The 24,910-nt window shown below is 40.8% G+C and overlaps 1 protein-coding gene across 8 annotated transcripts in view; it reads left to right on the top strand.

Moving 5' to 3' along the window:
• Sur-8 (leucine-rich repeat protein shoc-2) overlaps positions 1-24,910 on the top strand; it is an 88,583-nt gene that overhangs the window by 35,418 nt on the left and 28,255 nt on the right. For 3 of the 8 annotated variants that reach the window (XM_045727855.2, XM_045727852.2, XM_045727854.2), the window contains 4 exons: positions 8,873-9,130; positions 14,694-14,848; positions 18,779-18,886; positions 23,829-24,078. In XM_045727855.2, the coding sequence (XP_045583811.1) occupies positions 8,873-9,130; positions 14,694-14,848; positions 18,779-18,886; positions 23,829-24,078 (771 nt within the window). Of the gene's footprint in view, positions 1-133; positions 406-8,872; positions 9,131-13,813; positions 13,919-14,693; positions 14,849-18,778; positions 18,887-23,828; positions 24,079-24,910 lie in introns of those variants that run through there. The other 5 variants (XM_045727857.2, XM_045727856.2, XM_045727859.2 and 2 more) reach the window with 3 other exon arrangements.

The raw sequence follows: 24,910 nt of genomic DNA, 5'->3' as shown, positions 1-24,910 counted from the left end.
GGGGATTTTTACACCCTTGGATTCATGTTGTGTGGTGCTGCTAGACCTCTTATGCTGGCTGGATTGCCCTCTAGGGCAGTTGCCAAACCTATGAGGTGGTGGCTCATGTGTAAGCTCGTGCCTTATCTTTCAGGCTGTTGCAGCCCCTTGCTGCTGCTGCTGTTGTGGAGTTAGAGAAGTTTCTTCTATTTTGAGGAGGATTTCGAGGCTTTGATTTTGGTGACTTGTGCCAAGTCCAAGCCTCCCTCGGTGGCTACTCCCGATGCAACTAGGGGACTTCGTGCTTACAATCCTACATGTCGTCTGGCCTCCCAGCTTTCGACGCTTAATGCTCCAAAACAAATTGTGTGTTGGCCTCTATCTACTTCCCAGACATCCCTTGACAGCGTCGTAATGTTCTCACAGGTAAATCACGTTTTATTATATTTTCCTAGTTGTCTGTTTTGTCTTGAGCCCCTAAAAAAATGGTTGCTTTCATCTCTGTAGCATTGTGGCAGTAAGCTAGGGGAAGTTACTGAGGGAGTTAGCCCAAAAATAGAATGTTGATTATAATAAAATGACAACTTGTGGGCAAAGCCTCAGTAACTTCCTGTTCCCACTCTTTTACCCTTCTTTCCTGTGTCATTGTTTCGCTTAGCCCTGAGAGTGGGATGGTAGCCTAACGTTAGCCTTGGATGGCCCGTCCCATCAATTTGTGGTGGATGTATGGAGTTTTGCTTCATAGCTTGGTGATCCCCAAACATTTGTGTGTGTGTGTGTGTGTGTGTATATATATATATGCAGTATATATATATATATATATATATATATATATATATATATATATATATATATATATATATATATATACAGTATATATATATATATATACAGTATATATATATATATATATATATATATATATATATATATATATATATATATATATATATATATATATATATATATATATATATATATATATATATATATATATATTATAACTCTGTAGGGTAAGGCAGGTTCTAGTCAATAACGGCTTCTCCAATGGTTTCATCGAAGACATCATAAGAAGGAAAGTGAAAAGCCATGCAACCTCCGAAGAGACAACTAACACAACACCTATACCCCCTATTAGACTATTTTACAGGAACTTCTTTTCCACAGCTCATAAAACAGAGGAAAGGGTCCTGAAAGATATTGTTAATAGAAACGTTATCCCTACAGACAAAAATCAGAGGATACAACTGACTATTTACTATAAAACCAGAAAAACGGCCAGCCTACTCATGAGAAACTCTCCAGACACGAAACAGAACGCTTTAAAAGAGACTAACGTCGTCTATGCCTTCAAATGCCCACTTGGGGACTGTAAGCTCCAAAAAACCCAGTATATAGGCAAGACAACAACATCTCTTTCTAGGCGTTTAACGATGCATAAACAACAGGGCTCCATTAAGGAACATATAATCTCTTCCCATAACCAGACCATCGCCAGAGAAATCCTAGTAAACAACACAGAAATCATCGATAGATACAGCGATAGCAGGCGGCTTGACGTTTGCGAGGCACTACACATCAAGAAGTCAACACCAGCAATCAACAGCCAATTATTGCACAACTATATTCTACCCACCTCAAGACTCCGCTCCAATATAGAAGCATCAAGAAATATGGACCAATAGGCTTTCTACAAACACTTCTATTCAATACCCATTGTTTCTGTTCTGTCTTGTGTTGATACTTTTAATACCCTATTAATATCCTCTAGTGTTCTGTCTTGTGTTAATGCCACATCATCCTTCCCACCTCACTCAAATGTAATGCCACATCACCCTTCCCACCTCACTCAAATGTAGATATAAAATCAGGGAAACGCAAGTTCTAATCAGTTGTGTATTTGTGAAGTCTTTGAAAATGTAATAAGTTTTACGAAACGCGCCCGTGTCGCGTCAGACTAGAAATAAAAATGAATTTTGGAGAAGTGATTTTTGATTTACCTCCAACAGTGAAGCATAATGTACGAAAGATTGAGAAAATTCGTGTTAGAATTATTAATCTTACTTTTTCGGTCATATTTAATAATATATATATATATGTACCTAGTAGCCAGAATGTACTTCTCGGCCTACTATGCAAGGCCCGATTTGCCTAATAAGCCAAGTTTTCCTGAATTAATATATTTACTATAATTTTTTTCTTATGAAATGATAAAGCAACCCTTTTCTCTATGTATGAGGTCAATTTTTTTTTATTGGAGTTAAAATTAACGTAGATATATGACCGAACCTAACCAACCCTACCTAACCTAACCTAACCTATATTTATAGGTAAGGTTAGGTTAGGTAGCCAAAAAAAGCTAGGTTAGGTTAGGTAGACGAAAAAACATTAATTCATGAAAACTTGGCTTATTAGGCAAATCGGGCCTTGAATAGTAGGCTGAGAAGTGCGTTCTGGCTATTAGGTACGACATATATATATATATATATATATATATATGTCGTACCTAGTAGCCAGAACTCACTTTTTGGCCTACTATTCAAGGCCCGATTTGCCTAATAAGCCAAGTTTTCCTGAATTAATATATTTTTTCTAATTTTTTTCTTATGAAATGATAAAGCTACCCATTTCATTATGTATGAGGTCATTTTTTTTTTTATTGGAGTTAAAATTAACGTAGATATTTGACCGAACCTAACCAACCCTACCTAACCTAACCTAACCTAACCTAACCTAACCTATCTTTATAGGTTAGGTTTGGTTAGGTAGCCGAAAAAGTGAGGTTAGGTTAGGTTAGGTAGGTTAGGTAGTCGAAAAACAATTAATTCATGAAAACTTGGCTTATTAGGCAAATCGGGCCTTGCATAGTAGGCTGAGAAGTGCGTTCTGGCTATTAGGTACGACATATATATATATATCGTACCTAATAGCCGGAACGCACTTCTCAGCCTACTATTCAAGGCCCGATTTGCCTAATAAGCCAAGTTTTCCTGAATTAATATATTTACTATAATTTTTTTCTTATGAAATGATAAAGCTACCCTTTTCACTATGTATGAGGTCAATTTTTTTTTCTTGGAGTAAAAATTAACGTAGATATATGACCGAACCTAACCAACCCTACCTAACCTAACCTATATATATAGGTAAGGTTAGGTTAGGTAGCCAAAAAAAGCTAGGTTAGGTAGACGAAAAAACATTAATTCATGAAAACTTGGCTTATTAGGCAAATTGGGCCTTGCATAGTAGGCTGAGAAGTGAGTTCTGGCTACTAGGTACGATATATATATATATACATATATATATATATATATATATATATATATATATATATATATATATATATATATATATAATAGAGAGAGAGGGGAGGGGGAGGGAGGGAGAGAGAGGGAGAAGGGGAGGGAGAGGGAGAATGGGGGGGGGGGAAGAGAGAGGGGGGGGTAGGGGGAGAGAGGGAGGGAGGGAGGTTGAGTCATGTACTTTCAACCTATAAGGCAGTATTCCTGCAACCCGTTCTCGCACTTTCATATAGTCAATATTGACTTATTAAATACGTGCTTATGTGACATACTAAACATACTAGTTTACCTTGAAAAGCTTCATAGAAAACACCGAACTTACCTAACCTTCTTAGTATGTTAAGATAAGCATCTTATTGCTTCGTAATTACAATTATTACTTAACCTATTATAGGTATTGGTTAAGTAATAATTGTAATTATGAAGCAATAAGATGCTTATCTTAACATACTAAAAAGGTTAGGTAAGGTCGGTGTTTACAATGAAGCTTTTCAAGGTAAACTAGTATGTTTAGTATGTCACATAAGCACGTATTTAATAAGTCAATATTGACTGTAATAAAGTGCGAGAACAGGTTGTATTCCTGGGTAGTGAGGGTATCTTTGATCCCTACTGCATCCCCATCCAGTAGAGGGAAGGGGGAAAGACTATGGTCCTTGGATTAATATGGGCACAAAATCCTGGGTCTTGGCAGTTCAGTAAACTAAGGAAAGTAACTGAGGCACTTCCAAGTAATTGGTGTTTCAGCACACTTAAATTAATTTTTTTTTAAAAAGTCTGGGTGTTTAGGGGCTCTTGGTTTTTTTAAGTTTGGATGCTGTACTGTACTACGATATCACCAGAAAGCTTAAACACTAAAGTGAAATTTCTATCCAAACTTGGGTAAATTTTAGAATCATCTCTAAAGTTATAGTTGTAGAAATACTAAAGAAAATTATAACGATAAATGCCAGACCCGAATGTCTGAATTACAGTGTGCAGCAGTAGTATGGTACCTTCATATTAAAGAAATATTAACAAAATTGAAAATGCCCAAGGCCATGCAGTGAAATTGATTTCAGATTTAAGAAATATATTGTTTTATAATAAAAACTTTGAATATGGTGAAATTGGAAAGTGGAAGAAAGATGGAATATGATAAACCACATATAAATTTTTTAAAGCATGCAGTAAAATAGGTAGGAAAACATTATTGAAATTGGAAATATGCAGAACTAGAGGTCATAGTTGTAAACCACAGAAAATGTAAAGTAACGATAACAGGAAATTCGTTTGAACTAATAGCTGTGCATGATGGGAATACAATCTGTATTCACCTAGTTGTGTTTGCGGGGGTTGAGCTTTGCTCTTTCGGCCCGCCTTCGACTTTTTGTGGTGATGGTTGTGCGCCAAAACGACTAAAGCTTTAATAACTTCAAAATAAGCTTAGTTATTATTCTAATATATAAACCACCAGATGCAATAGCTGAGGAATTCACAGAACAGATAAGCAAAACAGAGTCTTGATAATCTGACAAACCCAATACCGTACCTGATATTATTTTCCTAGGAGACTTCTACCTGCCCAGTTGAAGATGGAGAATAGCAAACAATAGTATTATACCGGCAAATCTATCTGGACATAATCAACCACAGATTAGAGAACTATCTGTACTTAGATTCTGTGACAAATTTTCACAGCGACTAGCAGATAACAGAGCCAACTAGGAAAACAAATATTCTAGATCTTATCTTCACAAATAATGAAGACAAAATAAGGGACATTACAATCTCAGATACCACATACTGAGATCACAAGCTCATTGAAGTGCAAACTAATATCAATACTCGTAATAGGCCTAAAGCAATGATGAAGCAAGATGGGTTATTAAATCAATTAAATTTTAATAATAAAAGGATAAATTGGAAATAAATCAAAACAAGGAACTTAGAAACATTCAAAAGGAAGCTGTTCTAAGTACTGTAATAGAAATCCCACACAAGCAATAGAACAATTGACTTGTAAAGCATATAAAGTGTATAAAGTCTGTCAGAAACATGTTCCTTTGAGGAAAGTCAGAAAGAGAACCAACTTAGAGAAGGCAGAAGGCATTACAAAAGGAAAAAAAATAATGGAAATGCATAAGCAGACATGACTATTCCAACAAAGAAGGAATAATTTAAACAGGGAGATGGAGGAAATTGAGCAGAGACTGGAGCATTCATATCAGATTGAAGAAATGCAGTTAGAACAGAAAACCATACAAGAGATAAAAAAAAAAAAATCAAAATATTTCTTTCACATATGCAAATTCAAAAGCAAAAACCATGGTTAGTATTGGACCTATTCTTACAAGTGAAGCTTCATATGCAGAGGATGACAAAGAAACTAGTGAAATCCTGAAGAAAGCAGTATGAGGATATGTTTAGCACCCCAGTAAACAGCATGAAAGTAGAAGATCCGGACAGCTTCTTTATACGTGATATCCAAACCCCTGAGAATATAACGGATATCACTGAATGCTGCAGATTTTGAAAGATAAATTGATAAAATGCATTCAACCCTGGGTCCAGACTCATGAAATTCAATATTTATAATGAAATGAAAAATGCCAGTAGCACAGGCACTCGGAATAGTGTGGAGGAAGAGTTTGGACACAGGGAAGATACCAGATGCGCTTAAAGTAGCAGACATAGCCCCTCTACACAAGGGAGGGAGCAAAGCATTGGCTAAGAATTATAGACCACGTGCACTAATGTCCCATATAACAAAAGTATTTGAGAGAGTGATCAGGAGTCAGGTCTTCAATTTCATGGAGACCAATGACCTCCACAATCCAGGTTAACATGAATTTAGAGCAGGAAGATCATGGCTCTCACAGCTACTTGACCACTATGACAAAATCACTGAGGCATTAGAAGAAAAACAGAATGCAGATGTGGTATATATGGACTTTGCAACGGCATTTGATCAATGTGACCATGGAGTCATAGCCAACAAAATGAAGTCAGTGGGACGGTGGATATTCAATTTCCTGTCAAACAGAATACAGAGTAACAGTCAACCATATAAAGTAGTTTAAGCGCAGTTAAAAGCTCTGTACCTCAGGGCACAGTCTTTGCACCACTGCTTTTCCTCATTCTCATATCAGGTACAGTACTGTATAGGCAAAAATACAAGTCACAGCTTCATATCATCTTTTACAGATGACACAAAAATCAGCTTGAAAATTACTTCTGGTGAAGACATTGAAAAACTATAAGCAGATATTAATAAAAGTTTTCGACTGGGTAGTAAAAAAAAACATGATGTATATTAGTGATAAACTCCAGGTACTCAGGTACGATAAAAATGGAACCTTAAACAAAATACAGGGTACAAAACACAATCAAATCTGCCCATCGTAGGAAAGCAGTATGTAAAGGGTCTGGGAAAAAGGAAGTCTGACAACCTAACATTTTGGGAACATAACCAAGCAAATATAGCATCAGCCAGAAAAATGATAGGATGGATTACGAGAACCTCCCATTACAATGGTTGTACTGTTCAAATCACTTGTGCTCTCCTGTTTTGAGTATTGCTCAGTACTCACTTTCCCCTTCAGAGCAGGAGAGATTGCTGACATAGAGGGAGTACAGAGAACATACACAGCATACATAAATGTGATAAAGTTCCTAAACTATTGGGATCGTCTCAAAGCTCTCCAAATGTACCTCCTAGAAAGGAGACTAGAGAGGTGTCAAATAATATACACATGGAAAATACTGGAGGGCCAGGTCCCAAATCTACACAGTAAAATATCAACATACAGGAGTGAACAATATGGAAGGAAATGGAGAATAGAACCAGTGAAGAGCAGAGGTGCCATAGGCACAGTCAGAGAACACTATAAACATCAGAGGTCCACGGTTGGTTAACATCTTCCCAGCAAACATTAGAAATATTGCTGGAACAAACGTGGACATCGTCAAGAAGAAACTGGTTAGTTCTCTTAAGGAAGTGGTGGATATGTGGGCCTGTGGGCTGTTCCGAGCAACAGCCTGTTGGACCAAGCTCTCACAAATCAAGCGTGGCCCTGGGCCGTTCTTGGGGATTAAAGCTCCCAGAATGCCATCCAGGTACTATCTATGATGAAATATACATGTAAGACTGGTCACCATGAGCATGAATATTGTACAAGGTTAAAGGTTGAAATGGTTGTCATAACTATTGCTGTTACAGCTCTTCTTTGTCATTTACGTTAATCCAGTCTAGTATGTACATATATTCGTACACATTTTTTTCGTACTTGATATGTTTCCCATAGTGCATCTTTTAAGAGGATGCATAACAATTAATTTTGTATCGTAACAGAGCTAGGATAGGTTTTCATTAGGTCTTCCTATAATTTTTTTTCCTTCAGTCTGCTTCAGTCTCATGCTCAAGCCTTGGAATCTTCTGCAAAATTTATCTAGTGTATAACGATTACAGTTTAATTAAAAATGAATCTGTCATCAATAATTAAAGATCCCACCAACATTAATTTTTTTTAAATGAGATCAATTATGATGTTTTTTGTGTGAATTTAGCTCACAATGCTGTTTTTTTTATGTGGGGGTGGGAGGTAAAGGCGGGGGGTGGGGGTTCTGGTGTTTGCCTTTTGACACTTTCATCCCATAAAGATTACTCTGTGAAATATCTCTTCGTTTGAAGGGCTAAAATTGTTTCCAGGAATTAGAACTAGTCCATTGAAAGTTCTATTACCTGCTGTTTATTTTAACTTTGAAACCTCATAACATTATATATACGATAATTAAATGAAGTGCGATTGTTCATTCCAATTATTCACTCACAGCTTTAAACATTGAACGTAATCTTTGTCATAAAAAGAATATTTTGTAATTTCCTTTGGCTTTCTAGTGTAGGTCTTCGGCCTATCCCAACCACTTGGGGTGGAGGTAGAGGAACGATCTCGCTTCATGCAGATTGGCGTTAAATCCCCCGACCATCCAAGTGGTTGGGCACCATTCGTTTCCCCTGTCCCATCCCAAATCCTTATCCCACTTCCTTCCCAGTGCTACATAGTCATTGTGGCTTGGTGCATTCTCCTGATAGTTCCCTTCCTATTCCTTTTCATATTTCAGCCATTTCATAATATAGTCCTGACAAACAATTGGCATGGTTATACTGAGTTGCATGTTCATTTGCTACACTTTGGTCTGTGCCATTGTTTTTGAACTCTCAAGATCAAGTGTTGGAACTTAATCCACTAAGTTATTGTCACAATGTGGTGTGTTGTGAGAAACTTAGCTTGTGCATAAATCAAAATCACTAATAGAGGAAGATGATAAACTGAAGCTTTTGTCTAATTTTTAACTTTCTGAACTGGTGAAGACTGTTGAAAGTTGGCACACACCTGTGATTGCTAAATGATATGTCAAATATGGGTCAGGTATTGACAAACATTCAGGGCCGCATGCTGTGTCTCTTGACGACAAGCTTCTCTTTTAACTAAGTAGTTCATTTGAACATTTGCTTATTATCAGGACTTATTATTGTTGGCTCTGTTGTTATTTGTTTATATAATACAGTAGTGTTGTAAAAGTAATAAAAAATGTTACTTGTGTTTTAGTTTGGTAGTGGAGGTGGGTGCTTGGCAGGGGAAGATCAAGGCGGTGGTGGGTGCTGCAGCAGTGGTGGTGGAGGCGGTAATTCTGACAATCCTCCAGCCTCCAGCCTCTCTGCTGCCAACAGTGGGGGCGGTTGTGGTGGAAGCGGCTCGCAGCTTAGTTCACAAAAGGACGGATCTCACAACACACAACCTGCCACTGCCAACCAACACACTTCCTCTGCCTCTTTACCAAAAGATCTTGGCATAAAGGGCATGAAGGCACGTACTCTGTTTTGTTAGCAAAGGAACTTTTTTTTTTATTATTATTTATTTTCCACAAGTAAAGGATTTGGTAAGTTCATATTGACAATTTTTGTCTTTGAAATCGGTATACCTAGTTGGGATTAGGTGTTCTTTAATGAGATATATAAAGTTATAGTTTTCACTGAATGTTTTTTCAATTTGCAGTGTCCTTGTGATATCTGGAGAACATATTTACGTATTTTCTTAAGACTTTCAAGATTCACATCAGGCAGTGCAAGGAATATCCCTATTTTTATTTGGCCATTGCCTAGTTGATTTTCACCGATTTAAAAATTAATAACTGTAATGCTCCAAAATGTCAACACATTCCCTGATTCCAGGAAATAATCTCTGTAGTCTCAATTGCAAACAATAATGTCGAAAGTTTAGTAATACAGTATTGCAGATGCAATTTGTTAATTAAATTTATAATAGCAAGACTGGAGAGATGCAGTATATTTTATTTTTTAAATGTGTCTAAGATCCATACCTTATACATTGAACTACAGCGAGATCCTGTTACAACAAACCGTGTGTCAGTGAATTCACAGATGGGTCAAAGTTTAGTATAACAAAGAACTCGTGTTTATGCCAATCGGTTTGCCTAAACCATAGCCCATAGCTGGGTTTACTGTTTGTTTGCAGTGCTGAACATGATGGAGTTTGCATATTTAATATAGGCAAAAGGTGAGCTGGGAGTGTTTTGTGAATGTGGACTTTGTATATAGTTTTTGCTTTGTTCATATGGGTCAGATCCCCATCAGAGTTACACGTGGATCAAAGTTATGCAAAGTTTTGACGATGCACATAAAATTTATGTTTTGTTTAACCAATTGAATTGGTATTTCCACATACACACTATTAATAGCAGACAGTGATTGGCTTTTTGTGATTTACAGACAGTCTTGCTCCTGGCTGTTATACCTCTCTTTAAATCTTACCATTCACAACCATCACTTTCCTTGAAATCAGTTACACCTAAACTGATAGCAAGCCTGCATGTTGCATTCCTTATCACTTTATATTTTGCTTCTATAATACTATACATAAAATTCTTTGTTAATGAGCTGTATTTATGCTATATTTTGGGAATACTTATTGTCTGGTACAGTATTGTACTTTTCTTCCTGGATGATAATTAACAGTGTCAAAAGAAAAAAATATTGTTTCAGTCACCATGGGGTTGTTATATTTAACAAGTGCGCAGTGCAGGGGTTGAGATGTATTTGGACCTTCGCGAGGAACTGCCCCTTCCGCTTTGGCGGCAGAGGTAGTTGAGCCACTGCTACCTCCTGTTTGTCGGGGGTTTTACAGCTGTGGATTGTTCTCTGTGGGGAGACTGTTTCCTGTCTGCTACATCTGGCATGAATCTTGGTTCTTCCCTGGTACTCAACTCCCTCATCCTTTTGCTTCTAGGGTGTCCAGGGCTGGTGGGGGACTCTGAGTTCATTAGCTGGGTGGCTTTTCACTCTGGTGGTTCACTCTGAGAACGGGGTATTAAATAAATGTGGAGGGTTTTTTGTACCCCCCCCTTCGTTATTTGAGATCCCCCACCCTCCCTGCCAAGTGTGCTTCCAGGTTCGAGTAAGATTCCTCCCTCCCCCAGAGGTGTCATTTATATTGGGGTTCATGAATTCCTGGCTTTTGCCCTTAGTGACTTGTTCAGCTCTTTTTCATTTTTCCTCCCCCTTCAGGATCACTAGACCTTGTTTATTCACTTCTGGTCAGCTGCTGCTTCTTGGTTGCTATAAAAGGTTGCCGAATTTACTGTTCATAAATGCTCTGCTCTGATGGCACGAGGTGAGTTCGGTTTGCCAGGCATTTTTGAGTGGTACTGACTGTGTACCACTTCAGGCTTACCTATTTGCACCTCTCCTTGTCCTGGGATATGAGTATGTGGCAGCTACATGTCTAGTTGCTTTCTTTTGCTTCTTTCTGGACCTGATATTGTGATGATCACAGAGCTTGTATGCACTTGAGCATGGTTTTGCCTGTTTGGGCTGTATTGGAGCTGTTCTCCAATCAGCTCAATGGTGGCTTGGATATATTGTTTGGTGTAATTGCAGTAAAGTCCCTGTTGCCTGCAAGGCCAGCAGTCTATTCTGCAGCCCCTCTTGGTCATCATGGAGTGGTTGGACACTGAAGTGGTCAAGTTAACCTCTGCTCTGTGATGGGTGCCCTGGTTGCTCTCGGTTCCCAAGGAGGACTTGCTAGATGTATGGTACATTCTCATGTTGTCGGGTTTGAATTGTCTCATTTTCTGTCCAGCTTTCCACATCAGTTCACATCTTTCTGGTGCTGCAGGTGGATTCCTGGATGATGTCTCTGGACCTGTGTGATACCTATTAGAATGTTCCCCTTTATCACCAGATCAGGAATTGGTTAGTCTTCCCCTTTCCTGGGTATAGGCCTGGTGGGGCATCAGGCCTACTGCTTTTGGGTTCTCCTGTTTGGTTTGAATCTGCCTTCCCAGATAGTCACCAGGTTGGCATGAAATAGTTTGACACTAGGGCATTTGGGGTTTGTCTTGGCCTACATTGATGACTTGTTGGTTTGGGCTCCCAATGTCTGCAAGCCAGGTTTGGGTTTCTGGTGAATTGGTGAAAGCCCTTTTGGTTCCATCACAGGATTAAGCTTGGTTTGACCTGCTTGGGGATTCTCGATCAGCTTCCCTCTCCCTTTTGCCTGCCTTTCTGTTCTGCTTGGATGCTTGTTTCTGGCAGGTAGCATAATGTCCCAGAATCACCCATCATTTGTTAAGCTGGAGTCTGAAATTTATCTATGTGGCATATTCTTTGGGCAGGATTTGGTTTAGGGCACTGTTTCATTTTCTCTGCTTTTGTCAATTTTGTCATTTTGGAGTCCACACATTTGGTGTAGACTCCATGGAACCTCCGATGGCTTCTGGTTCGCTGGTGTCCTCTTTAGGTTTTTCGGGGTTCTGTCCCATTGCGCCTTCCTGTGCCTGACCTCATGGATGCCTCGGTGTTAGATTAGGGAGGATGCGACCAGCACTCATCTGGCCACTCAGGTCATTGGGTGGTTCCTTTGAGTCTGGTGCTTAGCAGTGTGGGAGTTTGTTGCAATCTGGCGCACACTGTAGTTGCTTCATCTCTTGGTGGGCCCTGTGGTCCACTTCCACTCCATCTGTTCCCCATTGGTTTATCCAAATCCTCCAACTAGGCCACCTTTGTGGGCTCATCTTCTGGATTCTCTGAGTTTTGCTCTCTGTGCGGTCCATGTATGGGGTGTGCCCAACTTTCTGCCGGAAAGTCCCCCTTGTTTTCGCCCCATTGCCACAGCAGGGATCGTTGACGATGCATCCTTTTGTTGGCTTTATGAAGAGTTTGGCTACACCAAGATGAACCTCTTTGAAGTCAGCATGGAATTGGTGGATTCTGGTTAGGGCTATTCCTCGATTGTAAGGCTCTTGCAGTAAATGCCTCTTGGCTGGATTGTGGTCAGTGGGAGTTCCTTTGTCTCTTCCCTCTGGTTCATCTGTTGCTTCAAGTTCTGTCCAAACTGCAGGTGTTCTCCAGCAGGGTTCTCCTGGTGGCTTCCTTTTAGACTGCCCAACCAAGTTCAAGTATGTTTATTGAGACAAGAAAGAAATACATCTCAAAGGGATAGAGTAGCTTAGGCTATTTCTACCCCCACCCCCCCAGACTGCCCAACCATGGTTTCTGGCTCTTTGGTGGTGTTGTTTGAGCCCACATTGATTTCCACCGCTCTGCCTCTTCCAACAGACATGCCAGGAGGCGTTTCTTGATTGTTGGAAGTGGTCTGCTAATTCACACATTTTAAGAGTGGTTTGTGTATTGCTCATTGTGTAGTTTGTAAGTGCCTAATCTTTTGGTGTCTCATCCGCAGATTTTGTCATGGTAACAGTATGAGGTTTCTTAATGCTCCATACATTTTTGTATTTCTCTTCGTCGCTTGTACTTGGTATCTTAACCTGTAATCCTCTAGTTTATATTTTGGCCTTATGTGGATAGGTTTCTCATGCTGAATACTGGCACCTTGTATCATTCAGCTTTGGCACAACCACTGTTATTGGCAGTTGATATCAACAAATGGACCACCCTATTTCACAAGTTGTCTCTAGCCTTTTTTCACCTCCGGCCTATTCATTCTCCTCCTGAGCCATTGGTTTTTGGACAAGGTTTTGGTATTTCTCCTGTGCACCGCTAGTGGTGCACAATAACAGGATCTGATAACAGGTCCTGGAACAATGAACCAAGGACACTGGATCCACAAACAGTATCCCCCTTGTAATTACCTAAGTGTAATTACCTAAATGTAGTTACAGGATGAGAGATAAGCTTGTGGTGTCCCATCTTCCCAGCACATACGACAAAGAGTGCTGGGAAGACGGGACACCACGAGCGTAGCTCTCATCCTGTAACTAAACTTAGATAATTACACTTTGGTAATTACAAGGGAATACTGTTTGTGGATCCAGTGTCCTTGGTTCATTGTTCCAGGACCTGTTTATCTCAGTTGTCCGCAGTGTTGAGCCAGCCTGCGCTCTATCCTTGGGCATATGATGTTCGTAAATTTGTAGCTCTATCCGTGCTTTGTTTTTTTAATTTCTTGGTCAGATATTCGGGCTTGGGGTGTTGTGCAGTCCAACGGTGTACTGGCAGCTTGTTACTTAGTGAACATTCTTGGTCCATGTCAGGTTTGTGTGGCATGGGAGTGGTTAACTCTTCGCTAACTTCCCCTTTCCTGGGTGTTACTGCCTGTGGCTCTCCTCTGCACCTGGTGAGTACCCTTTTTGTTTTTTCTTCATGGTGATGTAGCATCAAGGAGCCATCAGTAGGACCCCACATAGAAAACGAGCTCTGACTAATAAAATTTCTGGTGGGTCCTCGGTTGCTCTTTGGCACCATTCTTTCCCCGTTCAGGGCCTTTGGTTTTTCCATCTTCCTTACTATATGACTGAGGTGTCAAGGTTGGTGGATCATGAAGGAAGGTGTGTAGGTGGAACTAATGACAGAATTGCTTTACCACCAAGTGGTTCATGGATCTTGGGGCTTTGTGGTCCCTTTTTCTATGCTTTGTTTACCTTGATGTTTGTATGCATTGGTTTGCCCACTTCTCTGGTGGCCTTTCCTCCATTAGGGTGATATAGAATCCCCTGCACCTTGCACATGTTTAGAGGGAAGGGGAAGGGGGTGTTTGGTCATTAGGCCCCTGTAGGTTTATATGACTCGGCAAGAGCCTAGCATTAATTGAATTGGGTATAGCTTTCCAAGTAGCTAGCACCAAGGAGCCACCAAGAACCCACCAGAAAGATGTGGTTCATTACATTAAACATTTTATTTTTTTATCTGGGCTACTTGGTCTCCCACAAAATGAAAGTGGGGAACAGGGCAGGGAGGATGATTTTCCTTCTTGCTGCCCCTTCAAGTTAATAAATTTGGGACTGTCTGCTGACAGTAAAAATCTTTTGCATACAGATGGAAAAATATCACTGGTTCTATGAAGTTTGTTGATCATGCATAATACTTAAATCATGCTTCTCTTTCTCATTTAGGAAAAACAGAAGTCCTCCACAGGGTTGTTGGGTCCTGGCGACAGCACTCAAGCGAAAGTTGTGAGGGTCGTAGAGCACGACTCAAAACCCAGAATTACAATAAAGAAGAACAAGCCTATTCAAGCTGATTTAGATGTGTCCAAGGAGTTCAGTAGGTCTGTTCATTATACATAAGTTTGGTATACAGTTATCTAGTATTGTATAATATGTAATACTGTAAGTTACTATAAGAGATTTCAGTAGAAGATGCTAATAATTTTCAAGTAATAATGTATAAGCTGCTGCTGCTGATATTTATACATAGAATCTGCATTTTCCTGTGGGGAGCCCCTTTGGCTCCTCGGAGCTATACCGGGCTGATGTGTATATATTAAACCGTGGCAACCGTCAGTCGATGGAGTTCTTGGCCTACCGGGGACCACGAGCCAGAACCTGGCCTCCCTCAGAGAGGCACGAGGAGCAATGGACTATAGACACTCCTATGTATACCTGGTGCATACCTGGTGAGTGTTTCAGGAATTCTTCTACTCCCTGAGGCTGGCCTGATGCCAGGCTGGGCTCAGAGCTGGACAACACACATTCCCATCAAGTGTTTAACATTATAGATTCAGCTACTTGGAACAAGTTCCTAGTAGCACGGGCTATGGTGAGCCCGTAACTTATCGACTTGTGATAACTTTTGTTCCTAACTTCCAACGACTGTTGGAAGCAGTCTGTCTGCCATCTACCAGGTCAGGCAGCAAGAAAGGTAGGAATCCCAAAACAAACTACAGCTGGTTAAAAATTGCAAACCAAAAGCTGTGAACGAGCAGGCAGAACTCCCCAATCAGAAAACAAGCAAACAAGCATTATGTCACCACAGCTGCTGCGCCGCTCCCCCCCTTCCCGGGAAGGGGGAGCCCCAGACCTCCCATACAGACTACCCAACCCTAGTTCTGAGGCTGTCAATCGATTCTGGCTCCAACCTTTGAGCAGTGTTGTGCCTTACGGTGTTCCTCTGCTGTGTGGTGGTGTGCGAGCCAGGAGTAATTCAAGAAGTATTGGGCTGCATGCATCTAGGGGTCACTTTTCCCTAGGTGCCCAGCCTTGGGTTCAGGTGCTGCTTGCTCAGTGTCCGATCCTGAGGGTTTTTCCTCGGATCTGCCTCTTTCAGCAAATCAGTCCAGTTCAATACAGTACATGGCTGGTTCGATCTTTGGTCTTTTTGACACTGGTTTATCACCACTTGAGTGGTTATCAAATGGCTTCATTGATGGTGTCCCACCTGCGCATTTTGTCTCAGCAGCAGTATGACATTTCCTGGCAGTCCTTTCAGCACTTCTTGACTCTTTGTAGGTTGTCTTCTATTTCTGATCAGGTTGTTTTATCCTTTCTCTCTCGGTTGTTTCAGGACCATCATCATCTGCCGAATAGTGTGGCCTCGTATCGTGCAGGGCTGGTGAAACCGCTTCAGCTTGCGTTCGGGGAGGATGTCACTGCTCTGTTCTGCAAGTTGTCTCGTGCATTATTACACCTCCGGCCTGCTCATGAGCTGCCTGTGCCATCCTGGTCGTTGGACCAGGTGCTCTTTTTTTCCCCCTCGGTTTGTGGTGGCACCTTTGGTTCAGGACTTTTATTTTAGGCTCTTTTCTTGTTGGCATTGGCCTCAGGGGGTCAGGTTGGGAAGCTTCATGCTCTCCTCCGATGCAGGGCTTTCTGCTCTCTTGGTCATGGTGGTCGTTTTGTTTGTTTGCAGCCGTCTCCTTCTTTTCAGGCGAAGAATGAAACTGTTGTTTTCTAGAGGGGTCCTTGAGTTGTTGTTGCTTGGTTGGTTAGGCTGGGGGTGCATCATGTTTTGTGTCTAGTTGCGGCTCTTTGCTGTTGTTTGCGCGCCACAGCTTTGGTGGCTGGGGATGCGCTGTGGGTTGATCCGGTTTCCCTTCTTCCCTGTTCCTGGGCTCGGATTTCCCAGGTGGCTTCGTTGTTCGTCTCCCATTTGCGTGCCTCGTCTCGGCGGCAGTACTAGGTTTTTTGGTGCTCCTTCCGGTTTTTCCTATCACTGCGTACGTGTACTTCGGTCTCTGATAGGGTTGTTGTGTTCTTCCTGTCGTGGTTGTTTCTGGGCCGTCATCTTATGCCAAACGCTGTCGCCTCCTATTGTGTGACGCTGGTGAAGCCGCTCCAACTTGCGTTCGGTATTGATGTTACATCTGCTCTGTTCCACAAGTTGTGTCATGCGTTGTCTCATCTCCGGCCTGCTCATGCGTTGTCTGAGCACTCCTGGTCCTTGGACTGGGTGCTCTCTTTCTCTCTTCTCCTTGGTTTTGGTGGCCCCTTTGGTTCAGGATTCTTTTTCCAAGGCTTTTTTTTCCTGTTGGCATTGGCCTCTGTGGATCGGGTCGTGGAACTTCATGCTCTCCTCCAGTGCAGGGGTTTCCTGGTGATAGGTTTGTTCGGTTGCAGCCATCTCCTTCTTGTCTTGTGAAGAATGAGACTGCTGATTTCCAGAGGGGTCCTTGGGTTGTTGATGCTTGGTTGGTCAGGCCCGGGGGTGCATCATGTCTTGTGCCCGGTTGCGGCTCTCCGCCATTATTTGCGCACCATAACTTCGGTGGCTGGAATGCGATGTGGGTTGTTCCGGTTTCCCTTCTTCCCTGTTCCCGGGCTTGGGTCTCCCAGGTTGTCAGTAGAATTATTAAGGCTAGCCAGCCTGCAGTCTATCCTCATGCCCACGACGTGTGTAAGTTTGCTGCTTTGGCTGCTGTCTTTGGCAACATGTTTTGGGTTGACATTCGGGCACAGGGTTTTTGGAGGTCGAACAGGGTCCAGGAACCTTGTCAATGTCCCTGGACCTCGTAAAGTCTGCGTTGCATTGGGTTGGCGGTTGCAGTCAGTTGTCTCGGCTTCGCTTTGAGGAGTGAGAACTGACTGCCGCTCAGGAAAGTCCCTGTTTTTCCTTGTCTTTGGGTAGCTAGCTCCGGGGAGCCGACGGGGCTCCCCCCAGAAAACCAGAGATCAATGTAATGAAATGCCATTTTCTGGGCAAGTCCTGAAGGCTCCCCGGCATCCCTCCCTCCCTCCGGTCGGTGGTGTTTTTGCGTATTTTGACAAGAACTGCAGGGTGGAGTGCCAGTGTGGGGGTCTGGGGGCTCCCCCTTCCCCCTCCTGAGGGGGGTTACGCAGACAGCGGCACGGCGACATGATGACGTCATGCTCGTTTGCTAATTTTCGTTTGGGGAGTTCTGTCCACTCGTTCGGCTTCTGGTAGCAATCGTTTCACAAGAATAAGGGTTTGTTTTGCGGTGCCTACCTTTCTGGGTGCCAGACCCGGTCGATGGCAGATATAGAATGTGTCCACCCACATGGGGGGTTTCTATAGGCCATTGCTCCTCGTGCCTCTCTGAGGGGGCCAGGTTCTGGCTCGTGGTCCCCGGTAGGCAAGAACTCCATGCACATTGACTGATGCCAGAAAGTTATACATATCCATTCAGCCTGGATAGCCTCCGGGACTCGCCCAGAAAATGGTGTTTCATTACATTTAACGCTGGTTTTTTGGTATTGGTGTATCTTTACACTTTTGAACAGCTATTGCTTAACCTTGCATTGCCTTGTGCATTGTTATACTGCTTATCACATTATGTAAGTTATTTACTATTTTCAACCGAGTTCTGGCAACTTACGTACAATAGATGGTTCTAGCGATGACTTGCCTTCTAGAACTGACTTGACAATTTGCCTACCTTAATATACAAACATGACACGTTCACTCATTGGTACTACAAAAATATATACTACTTTGGATGAACAAAGAAAATAATGATCAGGGTTGAAATAGTGATAGGGTACAGAATATTTAAAATAAGAAAAAAGTGAGGTGGAAAGTGGCAGTGTTTGTGAGGTGACAGACTCCTATGTGCGGCTTGGTCTTGTATGAACACACTATCACCAGGCTGAAAATATTTTATAGTTTTTCCCAAGACTTGTGCATGAAAGTTTATACCATGTATTTGTACTTGTTTAGTTTCATAGAAGTTAACTTGTCTATAATAGGTATCTTATATGATTCTTACATCGTCATTTGTGTAAATATATAATGTGCTTTGTAGATGCAAGGATGATGGAGCTCAGCGATTGGACCTTAGCAACTCTAGTATCAGTCACTTGCCGGCATCTGTGCAAAACCTCACACACTTGGTGGAATTTTATTTATACAGGTAAGGTGTAACGTAGACCTAATGCTGTGCATGTTGGTGGTGTTTCAAGAATATAACATTTAACCCCAGTGTGTGTACTTTCACAACCCAATGGTACCTTCTCATATATAAATCAATAAATGGAAACAATGAATATAATTTTTCTTTTTACGTAGTCTAACATTGAAATTCAATGCATGATAAAGCATGTGTGTTTTTTTGTTAAATGAATTGTGTAAATTTTGGGTATCTCATTGAGGAATACAAAATTATATCATGTGAAAGAATGTTGAATTTAGTAACTAAACCTTGTATAGAAGAGTTCTCTAAATGCTTTAATCCTTTCACAAGTTAAAGTTAAAACATACTGTGTAATCAAAATGAGTTTTGTTTAACTTTCAAAGTTTTTCAATTGATTTATTAACTTAAACAACCATCTTGGTAGTCTAGAAACAGAAGAAGGGTTGCAAGCACATAATTTACGCATGACAGAGGTGAGAAAACAGTGGGATTGTAGTGGGTGGGATTGAACTTGCATATCTGAATTGTTGGTACCAGTTGACCCGCCAAACACACACCGAAACTACGACGTTGGTACAACGTTCGAACAAGTTTTAACACCTCCTAACCAGTTATAACAACCAATATAACAAGTTGTAACAACGTTCTAATACGTCATAAACACGTGAAGCCAAGATGTAACAACTCTATTACATGTTGTAACAAGCGGAAAATAGGGACAGTTTCGGTTTGTGTTTCCAGGGTGATGCCTTCCAAAATGCTGGCAAGTCTAGTCGAACTTTAGGTTGAGATGCTTTTATCCCATCAGGGTTCAGAGGGGAGTGCATGTTGCTGGGGAGTACAGTTGGTAAGGCTAGGTGAATAGTGTGTGCTTGCCAGCTCAGTGTAGTGTTTGGTAATTCAGCGTTGCCAGAGATCATTTAGAGGGAGTTTGAGCATTTTGAAGTGTTTGTGTGTGTTACAGCGGTCAGTTTCATTTCATTGTTGTGAGGAGTTCTCCACTAATTTAGAAGGAATAAAACATGCTTTTGAGAGGGTACTTATTTCCTGTGGGTGGAAAGGTCATCCATTACCTACCATAACCTGCATCCTATGGATATTCAGTGCTTCATGATAGGAAAGCTACCAAGGTAATGCTCACGAATAGGTAATTCATTATTAAGAATAAATCCACAAGGGCTGTGATGAGGGTTTGAACTTCCGTCCAGGATGATCCCAGACACGCCCTAATAAAAGTTTTGTAGTGTAGTATAATTGATTGTACTTAACACTTCTGCTCGGTAACGACGCAGCATTGCGTCGTTTTTTTACTCGGGGGTGGTCTGGTAACGACGCAGCATTGCGTCTTTTTTTACTCGGGGGTGGTCCGGTAGCGACGCAGCATTGCGTTGTTTCCGGTGGCAAATTGGCTGCGGCTTTGGGAGGGGGCGCACCGTAGTTTTGGACATTATATACATATACATCTGTAGGGAATTTCATTGTGAATACATTGATACCAAAATGAAAGACCTAGGACCAGAATTGAGGTAACAAAGTTGAAAACAGTATACCCATTTTATTAGCGCTCACTGGGATTATGCTCTGTCACTTTCTCTGTTTGCTGTGGGTGGGACGCCGGGCTTTTGGACTTTATATTTGCATATACTCCTGTAGGGAATTCTATTGCGAACACAATGATACCAAAATGAAAGATCTAGGACGAGAATTGAGATGTCTAAAGTGAAGAGAGTGTACACATTTTATTGCTCTTGCACACTCCCGGGTAACACGCTCTCACTTTCTCACCGGGCTTTTGGGTTTTAAATGCATTTAGTCCTGTAGAGAATTCTACTGCGAACTCATTGATACCAAATTGAAAAACCTAGGACGAGAATTGAGATGACAAAGTTTAAGAGAGTATACACATTTCGGTATGACCACGCTCTCTATTGTAATGAGAGGCACCTTGAGGTGGTGCAGTGCTCTCTTTCTGGTAACTTTCATCTTGTCGGCAGATGGAGCACGCCACTGCTTTTGACAATATATGCATATATTCCTGTTGGGAATTCTATTCCAAACATATTGATACCAAATGAAAGACCTAGGATGAGAATTGAGGTGATCAAAGTGAAAGGAGTGTACACATTTTATCGGTACTGCGCGCTCCCGGGTAACATGCTCTCACTTTCTCTGTTTGTTGCGGATAGCACACTGGGTATTTGGACTTAATATGCCTTTAGTCCTGTAGAGAATTCTATTGCGAACACAATGATACCAAATTGAAAAACCTAGGACGAGAATTGAGGTAACAAAGTTGAAAAGATTATACACTTTACAGAATTACCGCGCGCTCCCGCGGAATGCCCAAACCCACCCGGGGTAGTGTGGCGCATGTGCGCCAAGAGCATCAAAGTGTTAATGCTCTATATTATTAGTATTTAGTGATACTGTACAACCCGTTCTCGCACTTGCTTATAGTCAATATTGGCTTATTTAATAAGTGCATATGTGACATACTGATTGTGAATATTTTAGTTTACCTTGAAAAGCTTCATAGAAAACACCGACCTCACCTAACCTTCTTAGTATGTTAAGGTAAGCATCTTATTGCTTCTTAATTACGATTATTATTTAACTTATACCGTTGATAGGTTAAGTAATAATTGTAAATAAGAAGCAATAAGATGCTTATCTTAACATACTAAGAAGGTTAGGTGAGGTCGATGTTTTCTATGAAGCTTTTCAAGGTAAACTAAAATATTCACAATCAATTAGTATGTCACATATGCACTTATTAACCTTTTAACTGCGCGGCCTCTAAATATGACACCCCCTCCCCAGTGCGCAGGAAATAAATTCTCTTGAAAAAATTATTTTGTTTTTTTAAAGTGTCAAAAAACTCTTCCCCCAGTATGGATATGTCAAAAAAATTTCGAACTTGTACTTACTTTGGCTGCTATGGGGTCCGTAAGTTGGCGCGTGATGTCATCATTCCCCGTGCGCCCGTGCAGTAAGCTCCCGGGGCCGGTGGGGTGCGCGAGTTGCCGCGAATATATTTTTGTTAATTTTTTGCGCACAGTTCCAAATACATTTTATTTGTTTTTATGTGCTAATCCTATGTATAGTGAACACGTACACTATTTTATGGCAGTAAAACATCCGTACTGTCTGAGGACACTGTTACGTGCATGACACTTGTGTACACATATGTTGCACATATTTACCATGTATCATGTTAATTTATGTAGATATACAATCTATTTACAGACTATACACTGTCACACACTATATACATTCACCATCAACACATTCAGAACGCTGCGAGTCCGAGCAGCCACACTCAGCCAGCCCTCCCTCACTCCTCCAACATCTTACTCGCCAACATTGCTCCTCCAAGTTATACAGTTATTCACACCAATGTTTCATGTTCATTTATGTATATTTACAACATATGTACACACTCTACACTGTCACACACTATATACATTCACCATCAACACACTCAGAACATCGCGAGTGTGAGCAGCCACACCCAGCCAGCCCTCCCTCACTCCAACATCTTACTCGCCAACAATGCTCCTCCCACCATACTGTTATTGTATTTATTACACGATTTACACATGTATATATACATGTATATATACCTATCTACATGTTTTATTTACCAGAACTATGCAAGTAAGCCCGTATTGTGTTCAAACAGTACAGTGGCCACCATACACTGCATGACAAATCACACAGCAGACAGCAGATGACGCCACGATTATGACGTCACCTCCCTCACCAAAATAGCTCCTCACAACATACTCCTGGTGCTGTTATTACACTATTCACACACACTGTATATACCCATGTACATGTGTGTTCCCCATAGCGAACCACGAAGCTAGTATGGTGAGCAAAACAAAGAGTTACTGCCACACAGTGAGGCTACCTCAATTCTCTCCCTTCCTCCCTCCCTCACCAAAATTCCTTCTTCCTACGCACAACGCTCATTATAACCACAATCCTGGTCACTAATACCTGTAAATTAATAATTGACCACAAGTTTATTTTGAAAGGGAACCTAAAAAGTCGTTTGAAGATTCCTAGATGGACGAAATAATGCTGTGGTGCTGTGGCTAGCGCTGTGAACATCGTGAACAGCATTGAATCACTGATATTTGAACATTGTACCCAGTCATTATCACACTCTGGCTCTTCTATAATACTATCATGGCTAAATAAAACAGATTATATATATATTTTGACAATATTAGGTGATGCTGTGGTCACACGCTGAACAGCAGTGCTGTGTGCTCATGCTGCGAGCGCCAGCCTTGGTTGCTCACTCACTACTGAGGCTCTGACACCCGGCAATGTGGACCATGATTTTTTTTTAAGATGGCGTCTGTTTACAAGAGCCCTGAGGAAGCTGATGTGAACCCCATGTAGCCGCGGGAGTTTTGAATGGAACGTGAAAAATAAAAATACCCAGAGGCGCGTTGCGCATCCGAAGCTTGTGCCTGCAGGCGCGTTGCGCAGTTAAAGGGTTAAATAAGCCAATGTTGACTATAAGCAAGTGCGAGAACGGGTTGTACTGTATTTGGTTTTGTAACTTGTAGAGGTTTTAGTTAATTAGTACCATGATGATGATGTATGTTCATGTATACACTGCAGTGTGACTGATGGTTTTACATAATTATTCATAAACTGTAATCTTTTTATTGTAATAAAAACAATTGTTTTGTTTTACCATATTGTTTTACCATATTGAGAATTGTTCTTTTTATGAATTATTCATAATGCCCGTAGAGTGATATACACCAACATAGGTGTTTTGTGTTTCATAATGTAGTAATCAAAATGGCAGTTTTTATTTTAATTATTTTATGTATGATACTGGGATTACAACCAGTTTGTTTACAGTATTAAATTTTTATGTAGCACATTTTGTATGACACGGAAACTTTTCTTCTTGCAGTAACAAGCTGGTTACATTGCCTCCTGAGATTGGACATCTGGTTAATCTTCAAACACTCGGCTTGTCAGAGAACTCTCTAACATCATTGCCAGATACCTTAGCTAAGTTGGAGAAATTACGAGTGCTCGACTTACGTCACAACAAGCTGAATGAGATTCCCGATGTGGTGTATAAATTAACTTCTCTCACAACATTATTTCTCAGGTTCAACAGGATCAAGGTTGTTGGTGAAGACATCAGGAACCTCAAAGTACGTCCTGAATGTATTTTGGATTTAATGAGTAAGCATCTTAAAATGACTGCTACCAATTTTGTGTGTATAGTGATGTCTCTGACAGATTAAAAAGTGTCTGGTTATCTGCTGCTAGATAGCATTTTCTTCTCAGTTAAATTGTTTGTTTCTGGTAGAGATACCTTATGGTGTTTTCATGGCTGTTAGGTATTCCTTGAAGGCTACCTTAAAGTTTACACTAAATTTATTTATTTATTTATTTATTTATTTATTTATTTATTTAAACAGGTGTGTGTGTGTGTGTATACACACATACATACATACATACATACATACATACATACATACATACATACATACATACATACATACATACATACATACATACATACAGTATATAGATAGATAGATAGTTAAATATGATAGAAAAGCGAAAAGATAAGATTAATAATTCTAACACGAATTTTCTCAATATTTCTTATGTTTTTCTTCACTGTTGAAGAAAAACAATTTGAAGTTGAGGGTAATTGAAATATCAACTCTCCAAAATTCTTATTTATATTTGGTCTGACGCCTAGAAGTTTCGTAAGGGCTTCTTGCATTCTTAAAGACTTGTTTTCACCTAACATTACACTTTTGTGAGATGACACAAAAGTTTTGGGCGAGGTGTGTATTGAAATCATCGATAGATACAGCGATAGCAGGAGGCTCAACATCAGCAAGGCGCTACACTTAAAAAAGTCAACACTAGCAATCAACAGCCAATTAACGCATAACTACATTCTACCCACTTCAAGACCTCGTATGGGCCAATAGGCCCTCTGCAGTTACTTTCATTCTTATGTACCCA

The sequence above is a fragment of the Procambarus clarkii genome, chromosome 80 (genome assembly GCF_040958095.1).
Source record: "Procambarus clarkii isolate CNS0578487 chromosome 80, FALCON_Pclarkii_2.0, whole genome shotgun sequence".
Lineage (NCBI taxonomy): Eukaryota > Metazoa > Arthropoda > Malacostraca > Decapoda > Cambaridae > Procambarus > Procambarus clarkii.
The sequence above is the reverse complement of the archived record's forward strand: the minus strand, read 5'-3'. Positions and strand labels throughout refer to the sequence as shown.